The 23,387-nt window shown below is 37.2% G+C and overlaps 1 protein-coding gene across 1 annotated transcript in view; it reads right to left on the bottom strand.

Annotated features, from left to right (window-relative positions):
• Positions 1 to 3,421: 3,421 nt before the first annotated feature.
• LOC106872025 (lysosomal dipeptide transporter MFSD1) overlaps positions 3,422 to 23,387 on the bottom strand; it is a 31,033-nt gene continuing 11,067 nt past the window's right edge. The window contains exons 3-14 of the mRNA XM_014918850.3: positions 21,727 to 21,833; positions 19,491 to 19,591; positions 17,403 to 17,458; positions 17,067 to 17,216; positions 15,779 to 15,937; positions 14,709 to 14,818; positions 13,601 to 13,701; positions 12,477 to 12,585; positions 10,545 to 10,682; positions 9,128 to 9,267; positions 6,198 to 6,312; positions 3,422 to 4,692 (exon numbers count right to left, since the gene is read on the bottom strand). Of these exons, the coding sequence (XP_014774336.1) occupies positions 4,540 to 4,692; positions 6,198 to 6,312; positions 9,128 to 9,267; positions 10,545 to 10,682; positions 12,477 to 12,585; positions 13,601 to 13,701; positions 14,709 to 14,818; positions 15,779 to 15,937; positions 17,067 to 17,216; positions 17,403 to 17,458; positions 19,491 to 19,591; positions 21,727 to 21,833 (1,439 nt within the window). The 3' untranslated portion in view covers positions 3,422 to 4,539. The remainder of the gene's footprint in view (positions 4,693 to 6,197; positions 6,313 to 9,127; positions 9,268 to 10,544; positions 10,683 to 12,476; positions 12,586 to 13,600; positions 13,702 to 14,708; positions 14,819 to 15,778; positions 15,938 to 17,066; positions 17,217 to 17,402; positions 17,459 to 19,490; positions 19,592 to 21,726; positions 21,834 to 23,387) is intronic.

The raw sequence follows: 23,387 nt of genomic DNA, 5'->3' as shown, positions 1-23,387 counted from the left end.
ACCATACTACAAATGATAGTAACTGCTTTTTGGTATGTAATAGTGCAATGAGTGCTACTCTGAGAGAGATAAGCCATCAACATTAGCATCTGCTTCAAGGGTGAAGAACTTATAAAAAGCAGCTTTGATTTATAGGACACCATTTCTTTGTATGGATCAGTGTAGGACCTGAGTTCCCTATAAATTTCTCTTGTAATTTTTATGCTGCGTTCACAATTAAGACTGTTATGAAACTTGTGAACCTTTCTCTATATAAATACCAACTCTTTAGCCGTTTTAGGTGCAGTTAATGAAAGTAGAGTGTGTGGAGCTTCTGTATTCTCTTCAATTTCTCATTTGATAAACTTTCGCTTCTCTCTGGGACTCTAGCAACGTCACCTCTATCAACGCCACCATATCGTTGAACCTTCGATAGATTATTTCTCCCATGGCCGGTGGTGTTCTCTCTTTCTCGCATAAGGTAACTGACTGGTTTGACTTTATTCAAACACATACCAATTTCCAGTATACAAACATACTATTTCATCTCACTGCCTTTTCTACCGCTACTACAGTGGCTTCTCCTTTGAACTGGCCACATACTACCCCCATCTGGGCACTCAACTCTATATGTCCTATCCCAGATCCTGCAATTTCTTCCTAGAACGTCTACATTTTCAAATATCCTCTGTTCGTGTCAGCTTCCAGACTGGGCCCAACGACAATACATTCAACTGAAATACACCGCGCAGTTTCTTCCATTTTTCTTCACCACTTTCGGAGGTCCTGTCAAGATGACCCATACCCGAAGTCGTCATCTTAACCATTTCGTTGGTGAGAGAAGGTCGCTGTCAATGAGTACTTTGCGAGCTCTCCAAAACTTGGAGGTGGAGGCAGCCTGGCTCGAATATTTACAGGTGGAATGCCGCTAATGGTGGGAAAGTAAATTTTACTGTTTGATAGAGCTTGGTAAAATATTGGTTTCAAATTTTGACCAGCAATTTTATCGGGTAAGAGATAAGTCGGTTAGATCGACTGGTATTTATTTTATCGATTCCGAAAGAATGAAGGCAGAGTGAAATGCCGCTAAGCATTTTGCCCGGCGTGCAAATGAGTGCCAACTCACCCCCTTAAAGACTGATAAAATATTGCTGTATAATAGACTCTGCAGAATCAATTACAACCTTTGTAGATGGTTGTGTCAGGGTTCAAGGATTAAATCCCATAAATTATATGACACTGTATTACGACTGGCCAATGCTTATTTGCTTATGACAGCATTGATTTATGACATTCATCCTTCTCTACCTCCAGCATTGTTTCTCGTGAGAACGAATGAGACTGACGACCGATATGGACCCTGTAGCACTGAGAGCACAGAAGGTGATCCCGAACAACAGCCGTAGGGGGTTTATGATGACATCTCTCTTCATGCAGTCTCTTGCGTTCGGTTTCGAAGCGCTCTGTTCCTACATCACACACGGACCTCCATGCCTTTCGATTAGCAGCAAGGGACGGCTCCGATCGATTACGAGGGACCCCGCTTAAAAATGGAGACCATTTGAGATGATCTTGAACACGAAGTTTTGGACATACGTGTTTCGATCTCACTGAAGGGGGTCATCGTTGGGAGCCGGTTACCCGTCTACTAAATGGTCTTCACTTAAACCTGTAGCATTTCCATATGATGCTGCAAGACTGACAATAGTCCACTCTTAAAAGAAAACCATTTAATAGCTAACACCATTAAATGCGTTCTCAGTTCTGAAGTACCCCTTAGAATTCGAACCAGAATCGAAATCTGTCAGTGACTCTTCCACGTTCTTTATTTCGAGCAGCGCTGGATTAACCATTAAGTAAAATAAGTGCGTGCCAAGGGCATCAAGGGAAATGGGGACACCACAGAAATGGTAAATGGTTTACGGCACAAAAGAAACCACTGGGATACCTTACCGCAACTAAGTATAGAACCGGATGTGTTGCATAAGATTAATTTTGAGGATCTGATTCAAATAGACTACTTCAAATCCAACAAAATATAAATATTCATCTTACTGTTAGCTTTGTTTCGTGGAGGCGTAATGGGCCAGAGCTTAGAGCAGCGCTGCAGGCTGAAAAATGTCTTTGTATAATCTCAATCCATTCATTGGGAGTAAAACTGGATTGACGGAAACCATGTGGAAGTTCGTCGGGTGGATTGTACCTATGATCTAAAGGGGACAACTTTGTCACACACAGATTCTACCTAAGGATTATTGTTAAAAAGGTATACTTGTTTGTGTCACTGATTCAGAAAGCGCAGAGTCCCATTGGCCAAACTACTGAATTATCTCTATCACGCACACACACACACACACACGCACGCGCACAGACACTAAAATAAAATTGTCCTCGGAGTGGCTGAAACGACGGATCTAAATACAGGAAGGAATTATTGAAGATGGTGAGTCGGGCGATGTAATTCATCAGATGAATCAAACTCGACATCGATATCAGTCACGGTCGTCTCCAACATGAGTAATTTATTTGTTTTAAGTAAAATTAACTTTATCGATTTTTAACAAGAAATCATTAAATTCCGTCTGGCTAATTACCGTTTTAGATTCCAAGCGTTCCAGCCATGACCAGATATTTTTTTTTTTATATTCTTTTACTAGTATCAGTCATTTGAGTGCGCCCATGCTGGAGCATCGCTTTTAGCCGAGCAAATCGACCCGAGGACTTATTCTTTGTAAGCCTAGTACTTATTCTAACGGTCTTTTTTGCCGAACCGCTAACTTACGGGGACGTAAACACACCAGCATCGGTTGCCAAGGGATGTTGGGGTATAAACACACAGACACACAAGTTTTTTTCAGCTTCCACTCGCAAGGTTTTAGTCGGCCTGAGGCTATAGAAGACATTTTTGCCCAAGCGCTACGCAGTGAGACTGACCCCGGAACCATGTAGTTAGTAAAAAATAAATGCGCCCTTTTTAAAACCTAGCCAGGCTCATGGGCCCGGTTTCTCGGTTTCAAAGGCGTATGTGTTCCCCACCTGGACGGGACGCCAGTCCATCGCAGCGTGACTCATTTGTGCCAGCTGAGTGGACTGGGGCAACGTGAAATGAAGTGTTTTGCTCAAGAAAACAACGCGCCGCCCCTGTCCAGGAATCGAAACCACAATCTTACGATCATAGTGCTGACACCTTAACCAGTAGGACACGCGCCTCCACTGTGGTTAGTAAGCAAGCTGCTTATCACACAGCCACTCCTGCGCCCGATTTTTTTTTTTTTTTTTTTTTTTTTTTGTCGATGTTTCAAGAATAATTCGCTGCTATTTCTAACTGTAAGGACGACCATGTAGAAGTTCGTTGATCATTCGAAAATATCGACTTCTATTGGTAAAGCAATATATTTTGTAATGAACGGATACACAATTGAATGATGACAAAAGACCGATGTTATTTTTACGCATATATATATATATTTTATTTATTTCCATAAGATGTATATGAAATATTTTTGTCTATTCATCCACATAAACAGAAAATAAATAATTTTTGTGTGATATTAAATTGTGTAACAAAAATAATGAAGTAATTAACAAAATGATTGAAAACTTGGCTTTGAAAGTAATAATTGGCACTAATTTAGTAAATTTCATGAAGCAACAATAAAAACGCAAAATTTCTCTCTCATCGATAATATTGATGACTGTGATTGGTACCGTATGGAAACGGAACTAAATAGAAATCGGGATAAAAAAAAAAAAAATTTTCTCATGATATTGACAGAAGTTATCTCCTCTGAGTATAAAGTTGTCTCCCGTGAAAACTGCTGAACAAATACGATGTCTTTAGAGATAGAATTTAAGTTACCACTCCGCTGCCGACTCAGATGATTGCTAACATTTCTGTTTAAGATGGTAGCTGTTGCTTCATTACAGCATAAGGATCCTGGCGTATAACAATTTTTAAATTAAAAAAAAATTGGCAGGTTTACTAAAACCAAAATAAATGAATAGATGAAAATTGGATGAAGTAAATAGAATATTTGATTCATTTATGATTATAACAAACTGTACATTTTGTCGGGTTTTGTAAGCTACCCGATACATTTTTTGTGATATCGTTAACAGAATAACGTAATTAAACAAAAATAACTGAAACTGGATTTCGGAATCTAATTTGTATCAATCTAATTTTTTTGGTTTTGTTTTTGCAACAACTATAAAAATATAACATTTCTCCCACGGTTATGGTGTCACCATAACGTGTAGAATAACAAACGAACAACATGTTGTGCTTGATAATATGGCAGCTATCTCGTGAAACATTTTACATTTAAGACATAATACGAAAAAAGTCCACGTGAGGCATAACCTTCATACGGAATGTTAATTATTCTCTCAGAAATTAAAACGGAACAAAAAATAAAACAGCATATTCAAGAATACGTTTATAAAGAATTTGAGGAGCATTTATAAAGAATTTGTTTGAGGGGCGGTAGAACCGATAAATAAACAACTATCTTAATTGAGGCGTCGGCAAACTGGTGAAAACAGGACCAGTTGCGGTAGTTAAATATATCCTACACAGGACATTGCTCTCACTGGGCGCTTTACGTCTCCAAATGTGTTGTATGAACCGTTCCTACTTAAGCGTCTGTCGAACCTATCAATACAGGTCTTGGCTCGTGGACGAAGCTTTGCATGATTGAATTCAGGTTCAACCTGTTGATTAAAAAAAAAAGAACGTTTTATAATTAAAACACTCACATTAGTAAAAACAACTGCACTAAAATAATATTTTACACGACTCACTCTCTGAGAGGGTCAATTTATTTAGTGATAGGTAGACGTGTATAAGATATGAACTCTTTCAGGTATTTAGCTGTTCGATATTTCTTCGATTTTGGAGGAACGAGAACAGTTAATCGAGAGGATATTGTCTGCAGCAATATGTAAGAACATAAAACCCCAGATAATCCCTATCGCGAATGTTTTGTTGTAGTCAAAAAAGGAAGTCCCAATTGAGAAATCAATTTATTCTGTCGAACAATAATCCCAACACAACACAGTTTAATCCCCGAGACTAGACAGAATTATGTTGGAGATACTTTATATAGAGATTAAGGGGTATTTAGTGACGTTAATGCCGTTCCTGAAGGAAACGCAGAGCCGCAACCCTAGATAACGTATAAATCCTAAAGTTAAATCCCGACATCAGTTATCGCTGTAATTACCATAATTAAAATAGAAATATTTAATGGAAAAATTGCATATTAGTAAATTACTAATTATATTTAATACAGACAATACTAGAATGTTAACACTAACAATTATTAATCTTTCGTTATGACCATAATAATTAAAATAGTAATTAACTAATGTGTTATTTCTCGCACCACATTTCTAATCAACTTCCTAATTCACTCTCTATTGAACATGGTAACTAAATTACTATCTCCCGTAATTAGCATAATAATTAAAATTGCAATTAACTAATACCGTATTTTGCAAAGCACATTTATTTCTAATCAACTCTCTAATATTCGCTGCATTAAATATGGTAACACTAAATTATTGTCATCCGTATTTACCATTTTAATTATAATTGACTAATTTAGTATTTTCCAAGCTTCATTGATTTCTGATGAAATTTTCCAATATTCCCTGTATTGACACAAAATTAGTATATTTCCGAAGTGAAGTACGTTCTTGAATATTGTCTTTGAGTCATGTATTCTAAAATAAGCTCAAAGAATCTTGTCGCTCATCTTACTGAGCTGGTTCTCCATCGGTTACGACATGAAGTGTTCCAGTGGATCTGGTCAACGGAACAGCCGGCTCGTGAAATTAACTTGCAAGTGGCTGAGCACTCCACTGACACGTGTACCGTTAATGGAGATGATCTCGGAGAGATTCAGCGAGAACCGAATGTGACAAGGCTTCTCCTTTGAATTGCAGGTACAAATCGTTCTTGCCAACTGAATGTACGGAGCAACGTGAAAAAGTCTTGCTCAAGGAGACAACGCACCGCTGAGAATCGAACTCCAGACCTTACTATCGTGAACCGAATACCCTAACCATTGAGCCACGTGCCTTCACTTATCCTACTAAGGGTCAGTAATGAAAATATCGTTTTCATTCCAGTTTACCACATGCTTGAATCTGCGCAGACGATAGACAACTGTCAGGTTTAAATAATGCAAGAGGCAAAAAACAAATAATTTTACCCGTTTCTTGTCCTTGAGGAAGAAAAGACAGATGAAGAGGAAAGACATGAAAACATTCATGGTTAAATATATCATGGTGATCCGCCAAAGATGAAGCATTTCTGAAGGGCTTACACTGAAATGAGAACAGGAAAAAAATTATATTATAAAATAGTTACAATTTCATCAGCACAAACGAAGATATCTGGAGAAGCGTTACAGTTCCAAGGGAGATAATGAAAGCGAAATAACGATTTAAAAGGGACATTACCTAGAAGCAGACGACTAAATCTCAATTTCTCGAGAAGAAAATCATTTTAAAACTACCAGATAAATTCAATTCTACATGAAATAATTTCAGATGTGCAATTGTAATAATAGCTTAAGTTGTCTATTTTACGGTAATATATATTGAGAAATAAATGTTTCTTTGCAAAAGTCGTGTATGGAGGAGAGATCAGAAAACAGATTACACATAATGGGACAACTTTACGAATTTGGTGGGGAAGTCAGCTGCAGAAGGTTATTTTTTTATCAGTGCTTCATTCATGAAACGAATAGCATATTTTTATGAAGACTGTACTTCACCAAATATTCAAATTCAAGAGCTACATTTGACGTGTCTGATTTGTGAAAGAAAAAAACAGTCATTGGAAAAACTTGATCAAACACGTAACTCTCATATTTCCTCGTCTGCTGTCAGTCGTCACAATTATGACTGTCCATGGTTTCGATGGGACTTGATAAGCAAAAGAAAAATGACCAGTATGGAGAAAGCTTGCGTTTGCCATTTATTATGATCAATTGCTTTCCACTTCATATTCGCTTTGCAGTATCTGAACCTCGGATTTTTTCATCGTTTCTTTTCTCCTTGCAAAGTTGGGAGTATAGGAGTTGTTTGAGGAAACTGTTGTTGTCCATCCTGTGTACGTGTTCCAACCAACATAAATTTCTATCAATGAGGATTTCCGTCAAACACACAACAACGATAAATCATGTAACCAGAAAGAAATTGATTTTGCTATCAGCGAGTTTGTTTCCCAAAGTTGTGAAAAAACGTATTTCCAACAGGAAATACAAGAAAAATCATTTTTCCCATGTGGGGCATCGAGTATTTTACTAAATTGGTGAACCTTAAAGCTATCAGCACTGATGTATAATTAATAGTGTAGATTCGTTAAAAAGGTTTGTCGCAATCGTTCAGTTCATTACTCGAGAACTCATGAAAAAGCCTAAAGGATTAGGGCTTAGTTTAAAACTCCAGACGTTGATTGGAAGCGAGTGAACAGAACCAGGGTCTGGCGATGGAGTTTCAGCCAGTTGAGGTGATGGCAGCATCTATGAGGCTTTGACAAAGTTAATTATGTAATCCATAATTTCTATCCATTTGCTGTGATGTAGTTGTTGATGAAAACAGGAACTGGAGATTGCCGGGGTCGATGTAAGCAGAATGATCGAAGGATATACACTAAACATGTTAATGTTTCGTGAACTATGGAACAATGGTGGAGTTTATTATTGAGAATCAATTTGTCATTAATAAGGGAGGTAACTTTCAGATGAGGTTCAAAAGAGTATTGTCCCTTACAAATAAAACCTATTTTTATTTGGTCGGAATACTTTTCACATCAAATCCGCTTTTGCAATTTAATTTTGAAGGAAAGGAAAATGTCCTTTTATGGAATAAATACCTTGAATATTTAGAGCAGAGATTCTGTAATGGAACTGAAATGTGAAAAGCAGCAGTAGCTTTTTCAAAAGAAAAACTGAAGAATTTTAAAAATTGAGTTTTGTAAGATACTCTGCAGCTTTTTTCATGATGTCTCCAAGACTGAGATGGTCAGAAGCAGCGGTTCACTGATTATATTCCATAGTTTCTCATTCCTACCGATAATGCAAATCTCTGGGTTATAAGCTGCTGATCTTCAAGAGGTCGAAAAATTGGCAAACACCTCTTAAACTTCGCTCTGATAAGTCAATACTGCGTCCTACTTGTGTTAGCAGTGCGATTCAATCGCTTCTTTAAGTTCTCTGCAGACATTCTATAGAAACAGAGCCAGTAGTGAAAGTTGCGATATTCCGTATGCGAATACGTCCATGCAAACAATGCGATCGAAGTGGTAACAATAATTTCTAAAGAAAATCTTTAGAGATAACTTTAAAAAGTGATTAAAGTTTTCTGTTCTTCAACCTTATTTGTTTTGTATTTTTTTTACATCAACTTTAACATTTTCTTTAACATTGAGCAAACAAACATTTCAAATATATGAAACGATTTTAAAATAAATTGAATTATTTTCGGTCACCTTTAAGTCTAGGACTAATTTCATCTAACCAAAAAAGATTTTGGGGTAACAAAAAAATCTTCACACTGGTCTGAAAGGAACAATTTTGCTCGTGGTATTCGCCCGACCCTTCAAGACCGATGATATTTACTTGGTTAATGTTTTTCAACAAATCAATTCTGATCCAGCGGATTCATAACGTAACGCGTTTCAAACTTGGTGTGTTTTACACTAAAGTCTATCTAGGATATATTTCTGTTAAAACCTACTGAGTGGGGTTTCACTTATTTATGGAGTCGGGAGTGACTGCACAGAGATTCCCTTTTGTGTAGTTTAGAGCCCCTCCCATTTAAAATAACGAACTTGTATATAGGGCTCAGGTGCACAACTCAGAGTATCCAAAAGGGCATGAACCGAACATGGAATAGTGCACAAGAAGTGAACAGTGAAATTGTTAAAAACGGTGTTGGCAAATTTCGAAAAATATAGAAGTTTTGAAGGATGTAGGGTCTCGACAGCTAACAACTAATGCAGAGAGTATATTCCACCCTTCAGCAACTGAGCATGAAAGAAGGTTCCCGAAATATTACATCAATAGTTTCATGAGAAATTACTGAGAAAAAATTGCAGTTCAATAATCAATTAAAAAAAAAATTATATGTTTACCTTTCATCATGTTCAAGAATTTTACCGACAATGAATGATGTAGTTCCTACACCAATTGCCGTCAAAGACGTACAGATACCCAGACCAGATCCAAGTAAATGTGGCGGAATTACTTTGGTCATCACCGGCCAGTAACAGATCTAGATACAAAAGAAAAATGACAATGTTATAACGTGGCACTCCGTCGGTTACGACGACGGGGGTTCCAGTTGATCCGATCAACGGAACAGCCGGCTCGTGAAATTAACGTGCAAGTGGCTGAGCACTCCATAGACACGTGTACCCTTAACGTAGTTCTCGGGGTGATTCAGCGTGAAACAACGTATATATATATATATATATATGACACTTAAGAAATTGTACTTAAGGAAATTGTCTCCCTTGCATTAAGAAATCTAAATTACTTCCCTTGCAAATATTATTTCCCTTGTATTCTTCTTTGCTGTACAGTGTATGACTAACTTTATATCGAATAGGAGAGAAAATTACTTGTAGCCGATGGTTAAAATTAGATTATGGATATTTCATCACCCTAATGACATAGAAGTTTATCCATAATCAAAAATACTTTCGTAACTAAATGCAACTAGGTATAGTGAACGATACGGCTATCAGTTATTGTCGATATTTTTTGTACTCTAACATGGCCAAAGTAATAGAAGTATTTAGAGATATAAATGAACATCTTCAACTAAGATCCACAATAACATTGAAATTAGGGGAACAAATCAAACATCTTCCAATTATAAGCATCTTTAGCCACGCATCGAGAGATGATATGGGACAGTTACCCTTTTGTCTACTGACACTTTCAAAATACACTAATAAGCCACTTCTATATTTCAGGGTTCCAAATTCAGTGTCGTTGTCTGGACAGTGCTACTCATAAGTGGTGGTCCTCGGACCGGTGCCGCTCCGCGAGCCATCAGCTGCCGATACACGGCCAGTTTTACAGAAAAAGAAACATTATAAAATGCTTATAAAATGACCAGAATCGTCCTTCCCCAATTTTGCTGAAAATTAAAAGTAACAATTTGTTCAATCGCACAGTTCGACAAACAAAGTTTGACCAAAATAACGGGGTGTGGTCGACATTGGTTTCAAACTTTAGTACAAGGCCAACAATTTGGGGGAGGAGAGCAAGTCGACCCCAGCACTCAACTGGTACGTATTTTATCGACCCCGAAAGAATGAAAGGTAAAGTTGGCCTCAGTAGAATTTGAACTCAGAACGTAAAGACAGACGAAATACCGTTCAGTATTTTTTCTAGTATATGCTAACGATCCTGCCAGCTCGCTACCTTTAGGTGGTTTCGATATTGGCGAAAAGTACTACGTTGATGCCCCAATATGGCCATAGTGATGATTAGAACCAGTAAAAAAAAAAAAAAATTTTGAATAAAGTGAAAACTTCTTACCACACAGACAGTAAGACTTAATCCAATCCACACGGTGCATATAATCGGGTTTAAGCCGGTATAAGCCATCACCAAATACACAGGCAGCAAGGAGACGATACCAATAAACAACATTCGTTTCACAGATTTTGTGTAATCCTAGAAAATATAAAAGAATGAAAAAAAAAAAAAGATGAGGAGGTGGGGGTTAGACATTATCGTAACCTCATCGATACGTTATATCAATATAAGTCTCAAAAGAGAATCAATAAAAGTCGCAAAAAAAAAATAATGATGGCTAGTGTTGGAATCCGCTAAATACAGCGTGTTCAAAAAGTCTCTCCGCAGTATTTTATTGCAAAATAAATAATCATAAGATGGCATAAGACTACAAAAGAATATATTAGACTTTACAAGACTTTAAAATACTTTATAAGGTATTGAAAGTGTGGTCCTTCGTTTTCAATACATAAATTGACTCTCCTACACATATTTTGAAATACATGTTGGAGTGTGACGCGGTATGGACTGTGTGAAGATGTCGAAAAATTCACTGCGGAGAGACTTTTTGAACACCCTGCATAAAATCTTCAGTCTTATCTTTCACCTCAGTCATTTGACTGCAGCCATGCTGGAGCACCGCTTTGAAGAATCTTTAATCCAACAAATTGACCCCAGGATTTTTTTTTAAGCCTGGTACTTATTCTATCGGTCTTAGGCTGAACCGCTTATTTACAGGGACGTAATTACATCAACACCAGTTGTCAAGCGGCGGGGGTAAAACACACCCGCTTCTTTCAGTTTCCGCCAAGCAATTTCACGAAAAGTTTTGGTCAGATTGAACCAGGAACCATGTGGTTAAGAAGCAAGCTTCTTACAACACAACCAATGCCTGCGCCTATGTGTACAATTTCTTTAAATTTAGATAAACAGGGACGAGTGTTTTTTAGGCGCAGGGGTGGCTGTGTGGTAAGTAGCTTGCTTACCAACCACATGGTTCCGGGTTCAGTCCCACTGTGTGGCACCTTGGGCAAGTGTCTTCTAATATAGCCTCGGGCCGACCAAAGCCTGGTGAGTGGATTTGGTAGACGGAAGCCGATTGTTTGCCCACTGATTTTGTAGACAGTAATGACCTAACACGGTGACTTCCCCACGGTGGCTTCATTTGCTAGAAATAGCAGCCATGCCTCAAATTACACTGCCATATTAAACAGAAAAGTCAGCGAACAACGTGGCCTCGTTTACAAAAAGAATGGTCAAGATGAGGCACGTTTGATAAAAGTTAAATACAAGATCTGATCAAAAGTATCAGACATGTTTTGGTAACGGAGTTAAAGAGAAAAAGATTGATTTTAAACTGACGCGCATGCACACCACGTTTTAACATTCTCACTTCCGTTGTTTGTGACAGAGCTTGGAAGTAAAGCGTGCGGTCGTCTCAGCACACCGAAGAGCTTCCGTGAGTGCCCAACCAAGAGTCAGTGAGTGACCAAGAGTGAGTGAGTGAAGAGATACTTCTTGAAGGTTATTACAGCCATGAATCTTCCCAAAAATTTTTCAAGACGTCAAAGAAATCCCAAAGAGCGGGACGGAGCAGCTGCCAACTACCCCCCAGGAAAGGAGTTCCAGGAATGCTTAGATCAATGGAAACGACGCTGGATAAAGTGCGTAGCTTCAGAAAGGAACTACTCCGAAGGATTAAATACCGAAATGATGTATGCTGTAGTTTTCTTATTGCACCTGCCCGGATACATTTTGATCAGACCTCGTAATTAGCTGACGGGTGAGAAATAGCTGCGAAATCACTTCAATTATATCCCCATAGTCTTAAAAGGAAAGGCATAATATCATGTAGTCCTAGACCCACTGCATGATCACGGCTGGAGCACCTTCGCTCATAGGTCAGAAGTGATCAGAAATAAAACAAAATCCAAACTGTCCAGTTGTACTTACCGCAAGAAAACCAACGAAAGGCGAACAGACCATACCGACATCGTAGATGGCTCCAATTATATAAGCTGAACGTTCGGGACTTATTTTATATTTGTCTTGGAAAAATTCCCTTAAAATAAAAACGAGAATTATTTGTGCCATCTTGCTTTCGGTAAATTGAAAATGCTTGTTGGAAAATTTCAAGAGATAAAAAGGAAATTGATAGAAGCATTTTAACTGTTCGATCATAAATATCTCCAGAAGGAAATATTTATGATTTCGCGTTTAAAGATAATTACCATTCAATTGATAAAGACGGGTTGATTAGAGAATTGATAAGATACCAGTCAAAATACATGATTTAAGGGGGCAATTTGAGCGCATCAAGACAACTTGAAATTCATTAAATCCCAAATAGCTAATCTCTTTTCCTGCTCGTTTCTTTATCTTATGAAAGTCATTCCTTTCGAAATCTTCCCGTTTGTCTTTCATTGGGTTTTGTCCATGCAGGTTTAATATAAGATTTGAAAATACAAAATTTTATAAATCATTTTCGGAACCTTTTGTTCTATCATTACGCACTTCCGAGTTTTCATAAGGACTAAGTTTTGTAAACAGAACAGGGCGGGCCAAAAGTCTCGCGTAAAATAAGTTCAACACAATCCGTAATTGTCAAAGGAATGCTTCAATTTTTCCAAAATTATACCAGCAGCGTCAATGAAAATTCTCAAAAATCGGCAAAAGACAAAAAATTCAAATTTAAATCAACTAAAGATTAAATGAAAAGAGATTGTGGGTAGTGAACCAGGAAGATCGGGATATCTTGTCTGTAATATGAATCGAAACTCAAGTTTTTCTTTTATAAGTTCAATATTTTATGGAATCTAAAGTCCAGCGTACATTTGGTAAAATCGACCAAATATTTTAGTATTTAATCAACTTTGAACGATGAAAGCCAACGGGAATTAATTAAATATCGCATGGTTTTCCACTAAGTGCCCGATCCAACATCCTTCTATTTCTTAGCATTGTAAAACCTGACGCCTCGTTTGTTATACCAATCCACTTTTGGCTAGATTTACAGATTCTTTCAAAACATTTTAAACATTTCCTTATTGAGTGATGAGGAAACCAAAACTACTTACGTCGAATCCACCACGAACTGTACCACAGCATTGAAGAAAAACAATCTGGAGATGTTTATCAACCAATAAAGACAAGAAAGTTGTTTCAAGTCACGCAACGACTGGTAGAAAGAAAAAAACAAAATGTCAGCCAATTTTCGATATTGATGAGTAGCTGTTTAATCCGAGGTTAATAGTGAATGAGCATACCTAGAAACAAAGGCGTTCCAGACACGGCCGTCCCATATTTTATATATGATGAACTACACTGTCCCATGTATTCTGGTAAAACAGTAGGTTCTAGCAATTCAAGATGCCGCACAGAGGCTTCCTCCGTTATTTAAATATAGAATTAAGTAAACTAATTATTCTGATTTACAGTTGGCACTAGTTTGTCTTTGGAAAATAAGAGGGGAACTCGCTCACATCAAGGTAAACAATCAATACATATAAAACACGAGGTCAGGCAAAATCTCAATTCGAAGATACCACAGACTATGTAGAGAATAATTTTAGATATATTTACTGTGTGTGCGCGCGCGTGTGTGCGTGTGAGGATATTTCCCTCAGTATCAATACAGTAACCTTACTAACTCCATTTAATGCAGCTGAACTAAAATAGTTCGAGAGTTCCAGATCAATCTTAATTCTAAACTCTTACAATCAATCAAAGATCGTTGCTGGACTGATGTCTTGTTTTGCAATTAAAGTTTATCTAGAACTAGGAGTGGCGAATGTTTCTACACAGAAAATTGTATTACATTTACTGCATAAGGGAACTTCGAGCGAGTGTCGCCTATGGAGCGCTACAAGATTTAAAAACTTGGTGCCATGCAACAAAGCTAGCTGCCCGTGTGTATGTTTGATGCCAAGACAAAATAGTGGGGATATTCCTTCCATCTACAAACGGGTTGAGTTCAGTGGTGTCTTACCAATCAAGTGTGTGTACGAGCGATTCCGTAAAACCTGTGAGTTTTACTGTTCAAAAACTAAAATACGTACGAAGCAACTTGACATTTATAAAGAAAGTCACACAAGTGCGGATGTAGAGACGACATCAAATAGCTTTACCTTGAACAAAATGGAAACTGGTCAGATATTTCGCTGACCATATAGATTAGATACTTACGGCTACTTTAGGTTGTTTGTTCTGAGTTGGCTCGTCGTCGTCTTTAACTGAACATTCTACCATGGCCAATAAAAATGCCAAACCAAGACTGAACAGACACAGAGAAAAACCTGAAGTAACACAAAAGTTGTTTTAGAATATGGAAATGGATGAACATCATACAACCAACCTTGCCATAATTTTCACGACTCAGAAACCAGATCTATTCTAGAATAGTAAAACAGATTTAATTCCGAGAAGAAATTTAATTTCGGTTTCTTATTCGAATCATTATTTGATAACTCTAACCTGGAAGTACAGACATAATTAGTAATTTGGTCGGCGACACCAAATTACTAAAGTTGGCAACAGTTTGGCAAATCTGCATGATGAAGAAAATTTAAGACTTAATTAGCTTAAAAGTGGGCAGAAGAGTTAATTTTTATTATTTTCTGTATTTTGAAACTAGCAGAGTTAGTTTCAGGTTTCCAATGGATCCGTCACCGATTTGTTACACTTCAGGAGTGATAGCAGGTTTGTCGAATTTGGGCAGAATACAGGTATTATTGTTCGAGAGACAGGTTCGCATACATGATCACGTGACGAGTTTCTGCTCGGTTTCAGTCAAATTTCATTAAAGATAGTGGAAAACATGAGATGAAAAGGTGCAATAAGACCGAATCTGTGATTGCGAAGCAAACGATGTCAGGTTTGCCTACATCTGTTTCTCAAATATAACAAGACCTAGAAAACGTTTGTGTTGATCACGTGAATCCAGCCGTCTAAACACTAAAACTTGTCATTCTCGATTGATGAGATACGGCTGTAATTATATAGTTTCTAATTTATATAATTTACTTAAATATAGAGGAAGAAAAATAATGGAAGACAAAGGGGTAAGCAAACAACGAAGGAAGGTCAGAGATATTTGGCAATAGCAGACAGCAGAAGGACAATTTATGAAGCGAGGAAAGAAACTTCCCGTAATAGTTAAAAGTCGAAATAGCTTATGTCTGAATCACTATGAAGATTAATGAAGAATGAAAAGAGATTCCACCGGAAATTTATGAGGAAATACCTAATCAACTTACCAAAGAAAAGGGTTTTGGTTAAACCAAAGTGATGTTCCAAGTTTTTAGTAATTAAAAAATTCAACACACTACCAAGTCGAGCGATTGCCATAATGATGCCATAGGCCGATGCTAGTTCGTTCTTTTGAAACCAAAAAGCTACAATTCTGTCTTGGACGACTGAAATTTCAAAGCAAGAAATTAAAAACCACATGGTTTAAGAAAGTATCGAGTACATACATACAAGAATTTCGTCATGCGATTTGACATCTTTCATTTACAGTTATCTTCATAATGTATTCTCAAATGCATGATAATGCTAATACAATAACATGAATTGCGGAACAATTCGTTACTGGGCAGTTTAGCTTGAAGGTAAAGCACTTGACGCGTAATCACAGGGATGTGAGTTGGAGTCTCATGAATGGCCGGTAACGAATTTTTCTGCAATATATCGATAGTTTATCCTGTTCATGCTATTGTATTAGCATTTTCCTGCGTTTGAGAATAAATTATTTCTGTATCTTTCAATACATCTCAACGCTTCTAAAGCAAACTTTGTTTACTTTCATCGTAAGTGGAAACTAATTTTCATAGTGTCAGAAAGACTTCTCATTTCAAGAGCCTCGAAAAGCAAGGTTGGAAAAGACTTGACGTAAAATTAACGGAGTTTGTCGATAATGAAGCAATTAGCGTAATTTAGTGTCTCGTAAGAGAGAGAAACTGCACAGACATGAATTCAGGGTCTATTGAATAGCTGCCCCCCCTCCCGACCCCAAACGCACGTATGTGACTACTCGTGAGCAAAATTTGGAGGATTTTCGAGAAGTAACTTTTAAAGCTACATACGAACACTAAAAAGGGATATGGTACCCTGTATTATTGCAAAACTTAAACGAAAACCATCGACATTGTTACAGTAACCCAAACTGTAAATACCAAACATTAAAGTTGTATGTGATGGGGGGGGGGGCAATCGCTGGCAGAACCGCAACGGCATCAGGCAAAATTCCCTGTGGCAATTGTTCAGGTTGTCTACGTTCAAAACTTGCTGAGGCTTACTTTTCCTTGTGGAACTGGTACGAATATGTATCAATACTAATCAAACAGCGAAGACGATCTAATCGTAATTCTAAAACGTCATTATGACATCTTTTCTCCGAAACTTTAACTTGCCAGAGAAATTACTAGAAATTTTGGTAAAGAAAATATTCCGGCTTCTACAAAACAGACTCTGCAAGCAAATCTATAGCATAATCAAGAACCTATCTTTCAGATATCGAATGCAAAAAAGATCGATTTTACTTACTTCGAAGAGATCCACTGCCGATACCTAATAACATTCGGCCAACTAACATCAAAGGATACATAGCGACCGCCCGCCGTATATTGGAAATGACTGAAAGGGTGAAGAGACCAGCTCCAGCAACAATTGAAGAGGAAAACAGTAGGGAACACACTGCAAAGAAACAGAAGTATGTTAGGATAACACAGGATCTAGATGATCCTTTTAGTTTTTAAGAGATGTGTTCTGTAAATTACATCCATCTTACACTGGCCGGACTCGCTGTAACAGTTCTAACTTAGAAGAAATACAAAGGAAAAATGACAAACGAAAGTAGAAAAAACAATGTTGTTCACTTACTGCTGTGACCGAATTTGTCAGTGAGAAATCCAGAGAAGATCACAATACAAGCATTTCTAAGGGAGATAAAGAAAAAAAAATTACCTTATCAAGAATAGTTTCATGTTTAATACTGCTTGTTAACGGTTTAAAGGAAATGGCAGGTGAGGAGACTGAAAGCCCCATTTGTGCAGGCAGCACCTTTCAGAGAAAAAGGCTGAATAAAGATTGAAGCCTGGCCAGCAGAGAGGGATTATTGGGTAGGAGACGAGAGATTTGGGAACCGGAGGGGAATAAAGATGGGGGATTTGTGTTAGCAAGAGGTATAAGTATTAGATGTCGATGCGGTTGGCGCCGGAGAACTGCGTTGGCTCATACGACCTCGAACAACTAATTGTTCATCTTCGTCAGTAGAACTGGCGTCACTGGTATTTACTTCCACTGGTATTTGCTACATAATTTTTATCCAAAGCATCTGAGTATTCACTCTCTGACTCTAAGATATCATCTTCCGATGGTTCAATTTCCGCAAGTTCATAAAGAAAACATTATACAATGAAGAGACAGTCAAATAATAAATAACATCCCCTCAAAGCTTTCATAGCAAACCAATCTGAGCATTTTGTATTGCTACGAGATAACGCCTATCACGTCATTGTAGTCTAATTACATGTATTATGTACCTAAAGATCAACACACAAAATATTTCAGCTTTCTGATTTGAGAAAAGTAATAAAACCCTTTTGGCAAATAGAAGCAGATCATATCGATATCCTGTGGCAGGTAGCGTTAATTTCTACCGACAACTTGTTTGTTTGTGGTGGTGTTTGTAACTTAGCGGTATGGGAAGATTTTCCTTCTGTAAGTGGTTCTAATATTCTATGCAAGATCTTTCCAGATCAAGTGTTTGGGTACATAACAATGGAGTGAATCACCAGTTTCCTGCAATATCCCCATAATGTGTAATTGCTCTCACTTTAAGTTAATAGTTTACAAGTTGGAGTTCAAATTGCAAGGTGGTAGAAGGAAATTGAAAGCAGGAATGAAGATTTGTTTTTCAGACGGCTGACAGGCAAACGGGGAAGAGTGAATGACAAAATGGAAGTCGATTTTTAAAATAGGTTAGTTTTATGCGCCAACAATATTTTGATAACAATTGAGAACAAAAAATCATTTTGTAATTCGTGCTTTACATGGACGCTACGATAAAAATGTCTGAAACAACGATAATTGCACAAAAATCTTGTCAAGCAAGTGACATGCAGAAGGGTGGATTAAAACCGAAATTGAAAAAAAAACACTTAAAGATAGGTATTACATTATAAGCATTAATTTAAGAAAATGCTCATCAATGAGATTCGGGCCACAAATGACAAGGTCACCAATTACGCCACAGACCAAATATTTTCTCATATCACTCATGTCAGTTCTTATCGCTTGCATTAATCTATTACCCGTTAACGGATTTATTTAAATTTGTTTTTAAAATGTTTTTGCATTTAAAATAATTTGAGAGAAATTATTAAAATATGACAGCCATTCTATAAATAAGATATCAATAAATTCGTATCGAACTGAAGGTGACGAGCTGAGAGAATCGTTAGCACGCCGGACAAATTGCTGAGCGGCATTTCGTCCGCCTTTACATTCCGAGTTCAAATTCCAGCATTTCTGGGTTGATAAAATAAGTACCAGTTGAGCACTAGGGGGTCGTTGTAATCGATTTACCCCCTTCCCTCCTAAACTGCTGGCGTTGTGCCAATATATGAAACTAATAAATTTAGTATCGAACTAGATGCAGTAATCTACTTGACTATCGCAGGTGTTACGTTCCAAACCGCGCCGCGATAGGTGAAAATCCGTGAAGTAGAAACAGTACTGTACTATATATATATGTTTGTATATTTATTTTATTATAAATGCAAAACACCACCACGGATGAATCGACGTAAGCTTAAATAATAAACCGCGATAAGTGAACCGCAATATGACAAGGGATTAATGTACTCGGGTCAATAAGGTAGAGTAAAGATCCTTGGAGGACCAACCGCACTATAAACCCAATTCAACGACAAACTTGTAAAATAATTTCTAAAAAACAATACTTACGACCAAGAAAATGATGTATATAACTGGTTGTAACGATCGGCTCCGAGACTTAAGCATTCTTCACAACATTTGTGATCTTGGCTAGGATTGGTGCAGTTTGACTTCGTTGACAAAGGAGAGAAAAAGAGAATGACGAAGATAAATTCTACACATTTGGCATTCGTTTTGTTTATTCTGAAATTTGTGAGCGAGAAACGTTAATTATCTTAATCGACCAACGTCTTATATTTCTGCATGAAACTAACTTTTACTCTACAAGACCTTTACGCAATTTAATAAAATGGCCAGAACGGAATTTAAAACCTTTTTTGACACCTATGATCCAAATATGACCATCTTGCCATCTGCTTCTAAATTGTGACTTAGATGATTTTATCCAATTTCCTTTCATTTTAAGATTAGGTTTTGGGGGTAATTTTAGCTGTTATTTTCAACAGAGCAAGCGATTTCCTAAAGGTTCCTTCATAGCTCAGTTAGCAGAAATTGCATTACAAACAAGAGCACTTAGAAAGCGCAAACTTCCGTTAAGGCAACACCATTGTTCTCAACGATTAGCCGGAGATGATTTTTTTTTAATGAGAATATCTGAAATAAACTCGGATGCTCTCACAAACGAGGATACTTAAAATGAACACGACTACTCAAAAGTAAAAGAAAAAAAACAGGAAAAATGATCCAGAATCTTTGTCCAGTTCCAGATCGATCCCAAAATTTAATCAGTTCGTGCCAGTCAAGTGGCCAAACATCCTTGAAAGTTTCATCCGAATCCATCCAACGATTCTTGAGATATCTTGTACATAGACAAACAAACAACTGAAAACAATATCTCCACCTTCGCTAAGGGCGAGGTAATAAAGACCGAATCTAAAACCCAGTATTCGGTGAACGGGACAGTTGCTTCGAACTTGCTGCAGAATATAATCTGTATTTCTGGTGGGGAGGAACAATAGGAATGTGACCTGTGTGCCAATGGGGTGGCAGCCTGAAAAAAGATTTGGGAACTGATTTACAATGTTTTAAGCGGTTTTAAAGAACACTGTTTACGTTTCAATAAGCTGCAAATTTCATTTCCCATCTCTAAATAGGAGAGAGTGAGTTAGCGAAGGTAGGTAACTCACTAAGAATTACATTTGTGATCCGAGTTCGATTTCTGTTCGTCACTGAAACGATATCGCGAAGCCAGTTATTTTACGAATATCACACAACCTCGGATCAATAAAATTGATCATATAATACAAAACCTCTCATCTCCGTAAAAGGCCAAATATATTTCTTTATTGCCCACAGGGGGCTAATGCTAGAGGGGACAAACAAGGACAGACAAAGGGATTAAGTCGATTACATCGATTCCAGTGCGTAACTGGTACTTATTTAATCGACCCGAAAGGATGAAAGGCAAAGTTGACCTCGGCGGAATTTGAACTCAGAACGTATCGGCAGACAAAATACCGCTAAGCATTTCGCCCGACGTCCTAAAAGTCCTGCAAACTCGCCGCCCAAAAGGCCAAATATATTGGATGAATTAATTATCGATCTATAACGTCTGAAAATATTATGGAGGAGGTACGAATGTTTAAAATTTGTCGTGTAATCGAAGGTTTTTGTAATTAAAAAAAACTAATGAAAACCATTTTATTAATGAAACTTATTACTGTATCTTACAAGAATAAAAGTGACATACAATAACCACATTGCTTGTGGGATTCCTCGTCAATCAACCCCACTCTTCCATTAATGCCAAATGTGACAATAACATGTGACCAACACCACAGAAAATCTAACGGTAATTCTTTTTATATTTTTAACAAATCGAATTTCATAAACTAGTTTATAAAAATGGAATTAAACTTCGGAAACGCAGCTCACAGACTAGATTTAATTATCTTAATGTAGTTTTCTTTTTTTTTTTTTTTTGAAAAAAAAAACCTATTTTAAAATAAAACATCCTGTATTTCTGCATATTTTCAATCGACCAGTCTATAATTGGAGAGATTGTCAGCTGTGGGCGAGTGGTGACACACAATGCCTTCTCTCTCATTCAATCAGTTGAGACAAGTTCAATTAAATGTACAACGAGTTATTAGATTAACCGTTCAGTACCGATACTCGATTTAAATAATAGCTTCAGTTTTAGGAAAAGTGTTTGAGAAGAGAGAAAAAAAAAAAAAAAAAAAAAAAAAAACAATCATTCAAATTTGGTGTAAAATTTGAAAAGAAAAAAACAAAGCCCTGGTACCCAATTTTCTTGCAGTGTATATTGTAGAACGGCCGGCATATCATAGCAGTAATTAGCCCCAAATGACAGGAGACTGGTTAAAGTCAGCACAACAAATCGAAAAAATTCTAGAAAATAAAATAGAAAAATTTAGTGGCATTTACAGCGAAATTAAGAGAAATTAAATTAACTGATAATTGTATTCAAAATTTAGAATTAAAAACTTGCAACAATAATTCAATTTTTAGAATATTCCAAATTGGATTACTTCGTTAAATTTAGTTTTCAGAAAATATTCAAACGTGGACATCGAGAGGGTTAGGGTTTGGTACAAACAATCGAGAGGTAGATAGTTCGTATTGTATCATCGACACTTCAGTGTGCGCGGGACAATTCACAAATGACCTTTCCCCCAAAACCACACTTCTCTCAAATGTAACTAAGAGATTCTTAAACTACCTGAGCCGTTTCCACTTCAGTTTCTTTACTGGAAACTGTCCCACAAGGACAATCCGCTTCACCGCTCCATGATGTCCCGCACCCTCACAATGCACCCTTTTCCAATCACCCCTACCTGCTACGAAATCCAACCCGGAACTTCCCTATTCACATTTTCAATGCAAATTTCAAACTCCGCACCAACCACGCTGCTTATATTTCACAGATGGGTCGATGTGCAGCAACGTCCTAAATTACAAATTTTCATTGAGAGAATCAGAGGTTCGCAAAATTAGTTATAAATTTTGGCACAAGGCCAGCAATTTTAGATGAGGGGTAAGTGGATTACATCAACAAAGTACTTATTTTACCGATCCCCACCCAAAAGATAAAAGGCTAAGCCAACCTCAAAACGTAAAGCCGGACGAAATGCAGCTAAGCATTTCGCCCGGCGTACTAAGAATTCTACCAGTTCGCCGCCTCTATAATAATAAATAATAATAATAATAAATAATATAATTGTTTCAAAGTTTCGCACAAGGCGGCGAGCTGGCAGAGTCGTTAGCGCGCTGGAGGAAATGCTTAGATATATATATAGAGAGAGAGGGGTGGAGAGAGGGAGAGGGAGAGGGAGGGAGAGAGAGTTAGCAGTTATAATAACCGACTAAGGGATAAAATATCCGTATATACTATCGGTATCCGTTACCTGTATTATCCCCGGGCATTGGTGTGCAGGCACACCAAGTACATAGAGTGCAGGTAACAGGATAAACAAGAGTTTATCAGGAACCAATGTAAATAATTAGAAAATGGAGAACACCATAGACGTTCTTGTCGCCCTGGTGGTAAATAATTATTTGCACTTAACATATTGCGCTTCTCGACTATTTGTCTAAGCCAGGTTTTTTTTCTCTTTTCCTTTTGTTTATTCTAGATCTGTTGCCTTAATTCGAATTCCCTATGAAGATGAATTTTATTCTCGCATTTATGTATAGACTGCATTTTGGTAATCTGATTAGAAACAACTAAGATTTGTTATGTCATCCTTTGTATTAATAAATAAGCTATAAATATTGTCCAATTGATGTGTTTGTTAACCTATTGTTTCCTCCATTATCTAATTATTTGCACACACACACACATATATATATATATATATATATATATATATATATATATATATATAGTGTTTCCCGCCAACACTTAACTGTCGTAGGTGCGTTTATATCCCCCTAACTTAACGG

Source organism: Octopus bimaculoides, chromosome 4, assembly GCF_046866305.1.
Source record: "Octopus bimaculoides isolate indiv1 chromosome 4, ASM4686630v1, whole genome shotgun sequence".
NCBI lineage: Eukaryota > Metazoa > Mollusca > Cephalopoda > Octopoda > Octopodidae > Octopus > Octopus bimaculoides.
The sequence above is the reverse complement of the archived record's forward strand: the minus strand, read 5'-3'. Positions and strand labels throughout refer to the sequence as shown.